Source organism: Montipora capricornis, chromosome 1 (genome assembly GCF_036669925.1).
Source record: "Montipora capricornis isolate CH-2021 chromosome 1, ASM3666992v2, whole genome shotgun sequence".
Taxonomy (NCBI): domain Eukaryota; kingdom Metazoa; phylum Cnidaria; class Anthozoa; order Scleractinia; family Acroporidae; genus Montipora; species Montipora capricornis.
In genome coordinates, this window is record NC_090883.1 from 31,831,676 (window position 1) to 31,844,175 (window position 12,500).

At 40.2% G+C, this 12,500-nt stretch overlaps 2 protein-coding genes across 2 annotated transcripts in view; both read left to right on the forward strand.

Annotated features, from left to right (window-relative positions):
- The window catches only part of LOC138038809 (uncharacterized), an 8,217-nt gene extending 987 nt beyond the window's left edge, over positions 1-7,230 (forward strand). Inside the window, exons 2-4 of the mRNA XM_068884869.1 lie at positions 1,904-2,079; positions 3,861-3,939; positions 6,588-7,230. Coding sequence (XP_068740970.1) covers positions 1,904-2,079; positions 3,861-3,939; positions 6,588-7,117 — 785 coding nt within the window. The 3' untranslated portion in view covers positions 7,118-7,230. The remainder of the gene's footprint in view (positions 1-1,903; positions 2,080-3,860; positions 3,940-6,587) is intronic.
- Positions 7,231-9,683: 2,453 nt separating this feature from the next.
- Positions 9,684-12,500, forward strand: part of LOC138038818 (vesicle-trafficking protein SEC22a-like) — a 7,464-nt gene continuing 4,647 nt past the window's right edge. The window contains exons 1-3 of the mRNA XM_068884881.1: positions 9,684-10,026; positions 10,626-10,789; positions 12,087-12,257. Coding sequence (XP_068740982.1) covers positions 9,851-10,026; positions 10,626-10,789; positions 12,087-12,257 — 511 coding nt within the window. The 5' untranslated portion in view covers positions 9,684-9,850. The remainder of the gene's footprint in view (positions 10,027-10,625; positions 10,790-12,086; positions 12,258-12,500) is intronic.

The following is a 12,500-nucleotide window of genomic DNA, read 5'->3' on the forward strand; positions in this document are numbered from 1 at the left end:
CTTTGGTATTTTGATAGTTAAGTTGACGTATATGCCGTTTCCATGGCAACATGAATAAATGCAAACAAGCCTTTAAAATCGGTTTTGTTTATTTGCAGAAAATCTGCTTGTTAGATTTTCTTTATAATTTGCATGCAACAAGCTTGTAACGATGCTCACAAGTTAACACCATTTTAATAATAATTTGACAGAGATCTTTAATTATCCCTTATTGTAGGTTAGATAAAGGTAAAGGTAAACGTTATTTAACGTCGGAAGTTCCTTTACTCTCTAGAGAGTATTCTCCCAGGAAGCCGACAGTGCGCTCATTTTACTCCCCTCTTTCCATCAGTGCTCCGCTGAAAGGAAAGAAGTCGAAACAAGGATGTGAGATCCGGGAATCGAACTCGGGACCTCTTGCACCAAGGCCACGCACTAACCAACTGTGTAACCCTTGTTCCTAGTTTCACTGGAATTTCTACAAGTTTTTATCAATAATCCAGTTACTTATTTCCTAAATTACTTTCGTGCCAAATTTCGTTAAATTCTAACTAGTGGTTCTCGAGAAATAGGTGTATTTCCGAGCTTTTCCTCATCAGTTCATCGCAATTTTAAACTCACTACGCATGCGCTGGGTTCTTTCGATCTTTTGATGACAAAGAAAAATCTGCGATTTGCGGAGTTCTTTACATCGTTACTTTTCCAAACATACATTTCTCATAAAAGACTAAAACCATCAAAACACTTCGTTCAATTACGAGGAAAAATAGTACAGAGAGCGGAAGCATTGAACAAAAAAAAATAATTGCTGTATTGAAGCCATGTTTATTTTTTTGCAATCCTTGCGCGCGCGAGCTGGAAGGCTTCTTAAAACTCGCATTTGTTGGCAAATGGACGATCAAATGTAATGTATTAGTCACTTAAAATGGCTTTGCAAGAAAAAGCGACTCTCTTTTGCACCAACAAGTGAAAGTTTCAAAAGCTGTCATTGATTTTCGGGATTACTGCGTTCGACGATGAAGACCGCATCTTTATCGTGGCAGTCCCGCGTGATGTCCCGCGGGTATCGATCGTGATACCATGCGATTTGAGCGGTTTCGTCGCCGCCATCTTGGACTGGCTGGCTGGCTGGCACACATGGGCTCAATCTCATGTGATAATCGGTACGGCTTGCCTAAGGCCGGACAATTAACACAGGAACCGATTCCCTTTTGTCCACCTAAGCTAAGTCCTGTTCGATGCCTGACCGTCCGGTAATACCCCAAGAAATACCTAAGAAAGTCTACTGGTATCTAACAAAAACTGATATTGCATTACAACACATCAAGAGATCATGATCTCTTGAACACATGTATCACATTATTGCTTTTAATGATCAGCAACAAGATAACACTCAAAATACTTATAGCGTGATACCTTCATCATTGAACAAATGCTACAAAAGGGTTCAAAACGATTCTCCCCAAAATATGCAACTACACTCAAATGCCTCATCGATGACAAAGCAGGGGTCGAACGCACCGTACTAATTAATCTTGGATCATTTCTAGTTCCGTAAATAAGCTGTTCGTCCCACGGACCTTGATTGCAGAACGCTGCATGAAATTAATTTTCAGTCTTAGCTAATAACTTTTGCTTATTAGACCATCTGTTATATATAGGTATTTGACGTTCACACTTAAAGCGGACACTTCGTGGTTGCATTTAATTATCTCCATTACGTGCCGAATGCCCTGTTTGAAGTCTTATAGTCAGTAGTCTTAAAAATGTTTTAGCCCTTTAGGTTTATTAATTTGTTGTGATTAAACAAAGAGCGAGTCTATGTTCAGGAAGTTCCGATGTGAATACTCACTTTTCAGATATCTATAAAAGGAACAAACAGGAAAATATCAATTTCATTAGGACTTTCATTATTCGTTTTCAGAGTCCAGAACTGGAGAAATCTTGAGCATGAGGCTTTACAATCGGGACTTTCGACCCTCTGGTTCTGAGTTGCAGAGTTGGTTACAAAAGGCGGATCTTGAGGGTCATGGTTACAAGAAGGAAGTTACTTTCAAATTGAGAAACGGACCCGGAAGTGTCAATACGGATATAATAGAGGTAATTTAGCGCTAATTAATCTCAAACTTTACTTAATTGGGCTGTGTCGAGACATTGCAGTTGATTTTGTGTTTCCTCACCAATTACTTGCCCCTAATCCCTCTATTCGTTAGATCGTTCATATACCTAGGACACGTGCTATAGCCTGGTCTACATTGCGACATAAACATAAGCATAACGGCATAACGAAGTTCACGCATGTTGCATAAGCATGAGAGAAAAGACATACGCAAGCGCAGTCAGCTCCAGAAAATAACTCGCCTCGCCGGAGAATGGGAAGAACAACGTTTCCAAAATGACGGACGAAAAAGAAATTCTCCTCCTACTGTTATACTCCTTCTGCTTCGTAGAAGAAGACGACGGCGACAAGAGAGAGAACGAGAAAGCAGACTGAAGAGGTCCTGTTGGGTAAGGGATATTTTCCGCGAAAGAGGAAAGAACAAGGAAACTCGGGAACTGCAACCAGCGCACCGAGAATTTTATTTCTGGCGATTTGTCGCAAATGCAGGGATAATTGTGAACCGCCTCAGCAAGTTTCTCGTGAAAAAAAAAACGGTATCTTTGGACGCCATCTTAGGCATTGTTAACTTCAATAACCGTTTGCATCTAAAACAGCTAACACCTCCGTTTGTGTTTATGTTTATATTGCACCCGGTTTACACAGTTATAAACGTGACATAAGCATAAGCATAAGAAAATGGAAACGATTCCTTTTTGTTATGCTTATGCTTATGTCACAGTGTAAATCAGGCACCGCAATACATCACACAACAAATTGGCTCATCGTGGTCAAAATGGGCTGAAATCAAGTCAGTAAGTCATGACAGACCATGAAATCAGACTTTCAACACCAGTCGGGATCCTAGAGGCGATTGTGAGGAGTCGCTTAGTGTATCAGTTCAAACCGAGCTCTTCAAGGTGGTCGACCGGGACAGGCCTGACAGTTTGTGGGTGAACTTCTACCGAAAACTCGTCAAAGAAGGTTTCTGCAAAAAGCTGCATGAGGAGTGGGGTTGAGACGTTTGCCTACAAATTCATCGTAGATGAAATCTTATAAATCTGCAAGACGCCGAGACTGAGCCAGTTTTGCCTGAAATAACACGTTAAGTACATCGCGCACGCGCTACGCATGTCCAATTCAAGTGAACAGAAAAAGTGGTTGTTTACTGACTCAGACCACAAGTACGCTCGAGACAAATGGAAAGAACTTGGTCGTGATATCGCGTGATATCGGGTATGACGAATTGCAGCTCGATGCGTGGCTTCGGCGCCACGAAACTCTATGATCGATAAACGATTGATGAGTCAATCCCTATGATAATGATGATGATGATGATGACTCGCCATGCAGCTTAATGCTAACCCAGAAATTACTTTAAATTAAAGAACTCAACTCAAAGCTTCGTGACATACATAATTTAAGTTAAAAACATCAGAAATAAACTTTAAAAACTGTTAGGCAAAGATCCCAAGTGTAATCCATTTCAATCTTCTTCAATTTTGCCCAGGCATTTGCTGTTTCATTAAGGCCTTCCTTGTTTGATTTAGGTAGTTATTTTCAAGTTTCACTTGATTTGGTTGCCAGTTTTGGATAAATTACATGACACAGCTTCTTTAACGAAGAATCAAATTTCAGCACCTAAATATTCAGCCTCACAAAAAGCGGAGAATTCCAACTTAACGGTTTTATTTCTCGTCAATTACAATCATAACGTTGGTGCTTCAACCAGAAAGATCAGTACTTCTTTAATCAAATATGTTTTTTTGTTGTTGTTTTCCAGGAGTCACATCTTTATTTTAAAATAATAAAATGCTTCAGGGCTCCAAAGATTGAGCAAGAACTAAATTCCTTGATACCTGGTAAGTGAGAGAGAACTAAAATACTCAATTGTTTCTGCGATCCCATTGAAGAAATTTTTGTCGATGATAACATGAACTGACTTACCTGCGGTCAACCACCTTGGTACAGAGCACTTATTGCAATAACCTGCGATCAGGCATACTTTTCCTTAGACATGGTGCGAAAAGGTACGCCTGATAATTACGCCTGATACAATTTCCTAACGAGTCCAGAATCTGGACTTTACTCTGATTGGTCGAAAAACAATGGAGCTCTTGGAGCTGCGCTCCGATTGGTTACAGAATTTCAAATCATACTTCTTGTAAATCGGTTAACAGCTGATGAAATTATGGCCGCCGAGAAGGATTTGAACTCGAGTGATGTTTAGGCTCTGTTTACAGCTGCTGTTGCTTCGACTTCAGATTTTTTTTCAAAAACCATTAAAGGAAGAGCGGAGAGAATGCATCCGAAGAATGGTTTGACTAAAAAAAGACATTACAGTTGTACTTCCTACGGGATTTGGCAATAGTGTTATTAATACAGGCCCGAACATTCTAGAAGAAAATGCATCGTTCTTCTTCCACCAACTCGAAAACGTTTGTGGTTGTGGCAAGTCCTTTGGAATATATTCGGAAGCAAAAAGTTGCGAATCTAAAAAGAACCGAATGGAACTTTAGGGCTGCCATATTCGCGGAATAAGCCGAGCTTGACAGAGAAATTCGACACTGTTTACGGAATCGTTGAACAATCTGAACACACTTCTGACAAAATGATGGCTGAGTGGCTGCTGCTGAAAAACTAGAATTTCTCAAAAGTCCATTTTCCTCATATCTATTTTTATAGCATCTTTTATTGGCATCTCAAATATTCGAGTTTAAATAAATTAAAGTTTATTGTACTGTTGATTGCGCCTGATGATGGCATGAAGAATTCGGGCTTTTTCTGCCATTTTATCTCGAAATTCTTTGTTCCTTGATGGTTTGAACAGAGAAACCGCATCAACGGTCAAGCAGGATTTGCAGAAATGGGTTTGATTGCAGACATCAAATTTAAAGCCAGAGTGCTATTTTGTTTTTGTCGCGTCTTTACTTGAATCGCAGCGTGAAGGTAATTTTCGGTCAAATCTGATTGGCTCACATTTATAGCATGACACCACAGGTCACCCAGGCTCACTGTGTGTAAGTAAATATAGAGAACATGAGGCGAAGTTTAGGTCTGAAAATTTGCTAGAAAATGGAAATGAAAATCGATAAAACTTACCATGTGGTGAGCTGTTGTTGTCTTTAATACGTACACGAAGTTTCGGGAAAAATAGTCCCTGTTCACCTTCCTTCATAATATAGTGACAAGGTAGGAGACGGAAGCCAGCTTATGGGCTCCGATCGACCCAAAACAAGCACGATTTTTTTCGCGAAAATCAAATCCAGTCACTAAATAAACAAGCCAGGCTCGTGGAACATGAATTTCTCCAAACCATGAATCCACTGAAGCATCTCCAGGTAGCAACGCGAAGCCACCAGACTCCGTAAAACTTGTAAGTTAACCTGCTAAAATGGCGGCCAGAAAGCGTTGTACTCGCGAAGTGTCCAATTCAAAATGGCACTGAACTCTAGACGCCTGGTGACGAGTTTAATAAGTTCTGGAGGGAGGGGAGTCCCACATGGCTAAAAACAAAACTCACTGAGCAATCTGGGACTCCCCTCCCTCCAGGGGGACTTATTATACTCGTCACCAGGCGTTTTGAATTGGACACTTCGTGAGTACAACGCTTTCTGGCCGCCATTTTAGCAGGTTAACTTACAAGTTTTACGGAGTCTGGTGGCTTCGCGTTGCTACCTGGAGATGCTTCAGTGGATTCATGGTTTAGAGAAATTCATGTTCCACGAGCCTGGCGTGTTTATTTAGCGACTGGATTCGATTTTCGCGAAAAAAATCGTGCTTGTTTTGGGTCGATCGGAGTCCGTAAGCTGGCTTCCGTCTCCTACCTTGTCACTATATTATGAAGGAAGGTGAACGGGGACTATTTTTCCCGAAACTTCGTGTACGTATTAAAGACAACAACAGCTCACCACATGGTAAGTTTTATCGATTTTTATTTCCATTTCCTAGCAAATTTTCAGACCTAAACTTCGCCTCATATGTTTTCTATATTTACCTACACACAGTGAGCCTGGATTACCTGTGATGACACATGATAACATCACTCTTGACAGGTGGGTGGTAGACGACTCGTTATGAAATTGTATCAGGCGTAGTTTTTAGCGCCCTGTCTCAAGAAAAGTACGCTTGATCGCAGGTTATTATATTGCAATAGCGTTTTAAGTCTGTTGCTACTTTATAAACATATTTCGTAAAGGAAGTCATATGGCCTTGTTTTGAGAACTTTCACAGCATCACAAGAAACCATTGGTCACAAAAAATGCGAACACGTTCGTACGATTTTTTATTGTATATACATTTGTACTCTCAAACCGACAAAGTTGCTCCTCTGCTGTGTTTCCATAGCATCTTCCCTATTGCAATCGTATATTTATACTAATCAGAAACGCGATACAGTTGAGTATATAATAGTTTCAGCGCGTTTAAGCTTGCAACCGCCACTGATCTACCGAATTAATAAACTGAGATTAAAACATACAGCTAACAAAAGGTGTTCTAATACCTTCAGGTGTTTTTGGAGATGAAGTAGCTGCCAAACTCGATCAGGAAATCAAATTCAGGCACCTGAACAAGGGGAAGTGTAAAGCGGGACTCTCAATTGTTGTGAAAGGGCGACGCAGAATTAAAAGAGGTTTAGCAAAGTTAGCAAAGGAAGCAGCAAAGGAAGCAGCAAAGGCAGCTGCTATAGGGGGAGCAATAGATTACGTCATAGAACAATTCCGAGGTGACAGGAATGATGATAGTGATGATGACAGCGATGATGACAGCGATGATGACAGTGATGATGACAGCGATGATGACAGCGATGATGACAGTGATGATGACAGCGATGATGACAGTGATGATGACAGTGATGATGACAGCGATGATGACAGTGATGATGACAGCGATGATGACAGTGATGATGACAGTGGTGATGACAGCGATGATGACAGTGATGATGACAGTGATGATGACAGCGATGATGGCAGCGATGATGACAGTGATGATGATGGCGATGATGACGGCGGTTGGTTTGGACGTCGGCGTCGCCGCTGATGGTAATCACCAATCTGACCCTCGCACGAATAAAGGTCACGTGGTTTGTCATGTTGATTAATTGCTGATTTCAACAACTGAAATAAATTCTGGCTTAAAATTTTTAGACTTTATCGAGTGTTATTGTTTGTTGGGTGGGCGTGAGTTTGAATGAAGGGGAACTTGAACATTGTGAGCACCAAAGTCTTATGGGATATGTCTGAATCATTTCTTAACTTTTTAGAACAGTCCTAAAAATCACAACTTAGTTTTTCAGCAGATTGGTTCTTTTCCATGTGCAAATCGCGTTTCCATCGTAAGATCTGACCTCAAATAAACGAGTAATTTGTTTATTCAAGAGTCCAAATCTTGGTTTATTTAAGGCGGGCATTGTACAAACAAGAGCACGGTTCCTGCCAAATTATGGCCCACCAGATTGGACTTGATGGGAACAACGCCTCTGAAATTGGTCTGCAACCAAGTGGCCGTGCTTAATAATGCCAAATTTATCCGGCAAAAATCTAGCATGCAGAAGCGTTCCTGAAAATGGGTGTCTAGAAAACCCAGACCCACAAAACGCAGACTCGCAGACCTACAAAACACAGACCTAGAAAATAACTATTTGGTGTTACTAATATTGTTTAGTAACTTTTAATTAAACAGTACTTTGAAAATGAATGAAGGGGGTAGTTTCAAAAGAAACTGTGGTGCTTCGTCGGTGGGGAAGTAGTATACAAAAATTTGGTTTTATCAACGGAGTTGATAATGTAAATTGGCCACCGTACAGAGATTCTAAAAGCTGACGTTTCGAGCGTTAGCCCTTCGTCGGAGCGAATCGAGGAATTGTGGGTTGCGTGTAGTTTTTATAGAAGAGTAGGCGCTACGCTATTGGTGGTAACATGGCAACGTGAAAAATAGGAATATATTAGTTAAATGAAAAGCGTTCGTTAATATATACCGTGAGGATTAAGGGTGCCGATTTGGAAGATGAATTTTTGTTCCAAATTCTTGCGGCTTTCCGTCGTACCTAGATGTAGGGAAAGGCCGCAGATAGCCATGTGTTTTTTGGAGTGGAATTACGAGCGACTGGCTTAGATGAATCCTTCGTCATACTTCTCAACATCGCGAAGGTGTTCGAAAGAAAATTGGGTGTAACCATGCATTTTTCAGAGATAATTAAGCTTCAATTTGGAAAAGAACGCCATATATTGCTTTGTATTACAATTCAATTCAATTCAATTTATTTCCTCTTGATGTAGTTACTTAGTTTAATTACATACATTTGTAGTTGCTGACGATGTTACTATTGTATTAAGTAAAAGAGCTTGAGCGTGGTGGCCAAATAAACCATTCGGTTTCCTAGTTGGCCCCCATGTTACCTATTGATGTTACATTTGATACAGGCGGGGAAATAGAAACAGGACGGAATGGTGGGCTTCTGGCTTTATGTAAGGCATATGCATAAAAAGAAAATGATTAAGTTAGGGTCGCCAAAATTACGTTTGCCCATGTTAGAATACGGGCTCCAATATCATGACTTAATCTTGTGTTATCTATACGTTAGTGGAAAACCGCTCAGGAAATCACCGTAGTTTGTATAATGGTGTTTTGCCAAATACGTGAACTTGATTGAAACTGTATATAGACCCGCCTTTATTTGAGCACATAAAAGAAAGCATTATATTCAATAAAAATCAGTTGTTTCTCCTACTTGTGTGCGATGCGTATGTCCTTATTGTGAACATGACGACATCAGTAAACCTAACAGCCCAAAAGTCAGGGGCACCAAACGAAAATGTTCGGTGAAATATGTGTTCGGGAGAGTCAAACTGTTCTAAGAATTTCAGTTCTACGTTGCCAAACAGCTACAGATTTCTTTATCAAACCATCACCTAAAAGATTCGCATCCAAGGAAAAGTAGTCTTTGCCGGCGCTTTTTGGCACTTAAAAAGGTCACCTAGCAGTTTCAAATGAGCAATGATTGGGTTGGAAGTTCTTAGAAGGTAACGCTCAGCTAGCAATTTCTGAGATGAAGGTATCGTCCCTAAAATTCTCAAACACTTCAATTTTCAGCTAATATATCCGAACAGATCAAATTCTTCTACAGTAGGTGAAGAGTCTTTAAACATTACAGGGAGCCTAAAAATGTTTCTCAAAAGCTATTGGCTTAATTTGCTCGTTGAGTGCCCTTGAAAAGTGACTAAGATGGGGTCTACAATTGGCCATAAAATAGACTACAAAGGGGTGAGGCCAGCGGCACATACCCTGCGGGCGTTCGTAGTCGTTTTTAGGGGAGTTTTATGGTCTTGTTGTACACTTATATTTCATCTCCTCTCCACATCGCAAAGGTTATGGGTTCGAATCCCGTTAAAGGCACCTGAATTTTCTCAGGTTTCTATAAGAGACCATTTATTAAATTGTTCAGATAAGTGCGAAGAGATGACTTCTCCCTTTCATAACATTTTAACCTGCGATCAGGCCCATATGCATTTTCAAGAACAACTGTAATGCGTTTTGGAGCCTTGAGCCCGTGAGACTGAGACTACCTTCAACATTGGGAATGAGTAGGTACGTTATGTATCGCTTATACATGTAAGTACCATGTGATTCATTGTAAACATGGCCGATGAACAAAGCATTGTCTGGCCATAATCATGTGAAAGCAGTGCAGTTTACCTCATAGTAACGGCATAGAGATACAAGAATGCGTTTATTTTAGAAGGAGAAGACCAAGCTTAATTTGACGCCAGCAAAATGGTTCTTTTTGCTATCATTACGCGAGTTGGAGATGGTATGCCACTTTCTGCATCGACTGATCTTGAGATGCACTTTGAGCTAAAGGAAAGCAAACGACATGCGAAAACACTGGCGCGAAAAGCGAATCAGTATCCTACCAGATGTACCATGCAATGCGGCAATCACATTGTTTAGTGAGTACTTTGATCATTGGTTCATAAATCGTTCATATAATCTGCCTGGTAGGCTCATAACTTCAAATAATGCATGAAAAGTTTTAAAAACGGAGAACGGTTCTTTCAATTTGGAAAGCCACCTTATACCTAGCAAGGAATTTCGGCTGAAGCACGGCTGAGGATCGGCTTTGATTCAGATACCGAATTTGTGGCATAAAATGATTAATTTTAACAAGAAGCCTGGCGTTTATGTTTACTACGGAGCTTCAAAAACATAACTTTAAAACCTCATTTCAACAAATGATTATTCTTTTTTATTTTTTATTTTAGTTTTAAATTCGTCATAGACTTTTAAGTTTGGCGTGTATAACAAACCTGCATTAGCAACAGACATCTGAGCATGACCAAGCAAATACACTGAACACGAAAAGTGGGAATTTCTTCATTTGGTTTGACCCAGTTTTGATTTCAGTCATGCCAAATAGGAACATGTACAGGCCGACCAACTCTAAATCTCAAGGGGTTAGTTTCTAAAGAAACTGTGGTACTGCAATGGTTAACTTTTATTACATAACATGAAACCATGGCTAGTAACATGGCTGTTATCTTTTTTTCAGTTTTGTGAAGGCACTCGGAGTTTGTTTTATGGCAGTTTGTGAAAGGACTTACCCTGCGATTCTGGTGTTCAGTTTTCTTGAAGAACTGCAGCGTGAATTCATGGTCACATTCCAGAGTCATGTAGTCGGACAAGCAAAAAGACCTTACTCGTTGATTGAGTTTGGTAAGCCTTATTATTATTAAAACTTGATATCACTGCTTGTGTTGCAGATGATGAAAGCAGGCTAAGAAGTTGAGAAAGAGTCCAGTGTATTGGGTTGTTCCAGAAAAAATCCACACCCCCGCGACGGATGGGATTTTGGAAATTCTCGCAGGAGGGGGGATCAAGGACCCTGGAAATCCAGGCAGGAGGGGGGGTTGAACTCGAAAAAGTCTTCTGCAGGGGTCATCTGAACCGATAGTTCACGCGATTAGAACGTTTAGTTCGGTGACAGTTTAGCGCTCTCAGACCCTGAAAATAGTAGAAATATTTTGTTCACATATTTCTCACGTGACATAAATAATAATCTAAGTTCCTTCACAGGTCCTTTTATAGCAGAAAACGCGAACAAGATACTAAAGGAAGAGCCGTCGCAACAATATTGCAACGAAGAGTTTGAAACACCTGACACATTTTTACTCATACCCATGTGTAATGATACAAAGAAAGAGCAAAGAAAGAACAAGGGCAATTGATTTTTATGAGCTAAGAGTGTATAAACACTCGTTCGCATTTTAGCATTTTTGCTCCTTTCTTTTCTTAGTTCTACACAACAGAATTTTTATATAATTTAGCCAAAGCTTTAGAAATTAAAAAAGAACATGTTCTATACGTGATTGTGCGTATTTTCTATTAAAAATAAATTAAATTTAAGCCTAATATTTTTTCCCGGAAATCCAGGCAGGAGGGGGGGTCTTGGGCTTCAGGAAATCCAGGTGAGAGGGGGGGGTTAAAAAATGACCCCATCCGTCGGGGGGGTGTGGATTTTTTCTGGAATAACCCATTGAAAAAAACAAACAAGACAAAACAGGCAAATTGCAAATCACTCACCCCTAGCCTTATATCATGTCTCTCACATTGGAAATCGAGAGGACAGGGGACAGGGTCAGTGAAAGGGCTCACTGGTGGTAAGGCAGTACCTACTTTGTTTCCCTCTTATTTAGTACTGCAATGACGTAAAGTTATTACAGGTCATTATAGCTTATGTGTGACATTAGTTTTCTCAAATAAACCCCGGCAGACTTGTTGTGGTTTGAAACAAGGAAACAGTGACCTTGTCTAAGAAGAAAAATATTTTGGAATCCACAGTATGCTCTGTTAATCCCATCCCTTCACCAAAATGTTGGTCATTGAATAACTAGTACATGTACATGACTTGTATATTAAAGTTGGAGAACAAGTACTTTTTATATTCACAATGGACTTGGTGCAAGCTATTATTTCTTGACGGAAAATCTTTTTATATAATTATTGTTTCCAGATTCTTTCATTCAGAAAACCAAGCAACGATACAACAACACGAGAACCTTGACCTCAAGGCTTAACTTGAGCGAGATGAGTGAGGACCTGCAAAGTAATCCTCCATTTCAGATATCACTGACAGAGCTAGGGCTGGAGAATAATAGGGACGCCAAGACATATAAAACAGGAGGTAAAGTACATGTAAATAGCCGCACTTCTGACGTCTTAAAGCGCTAGGCCATGTCTATCAGTTTACATTGTTTACAAAGAAAAATGTATAACTCAAACTCAAGGCTGCTGCGTAAGAAAATTTTCTGGGAGCCCTTTGGGCTTCCGACATTAAAAGTTAGTAGCCCCAGTCCCTTTTTCAAGAGCCCAGAAATAATTAATTGATGACCCCCCCCCCCCCTTCCCCCACCGGCAAAATCAAGTG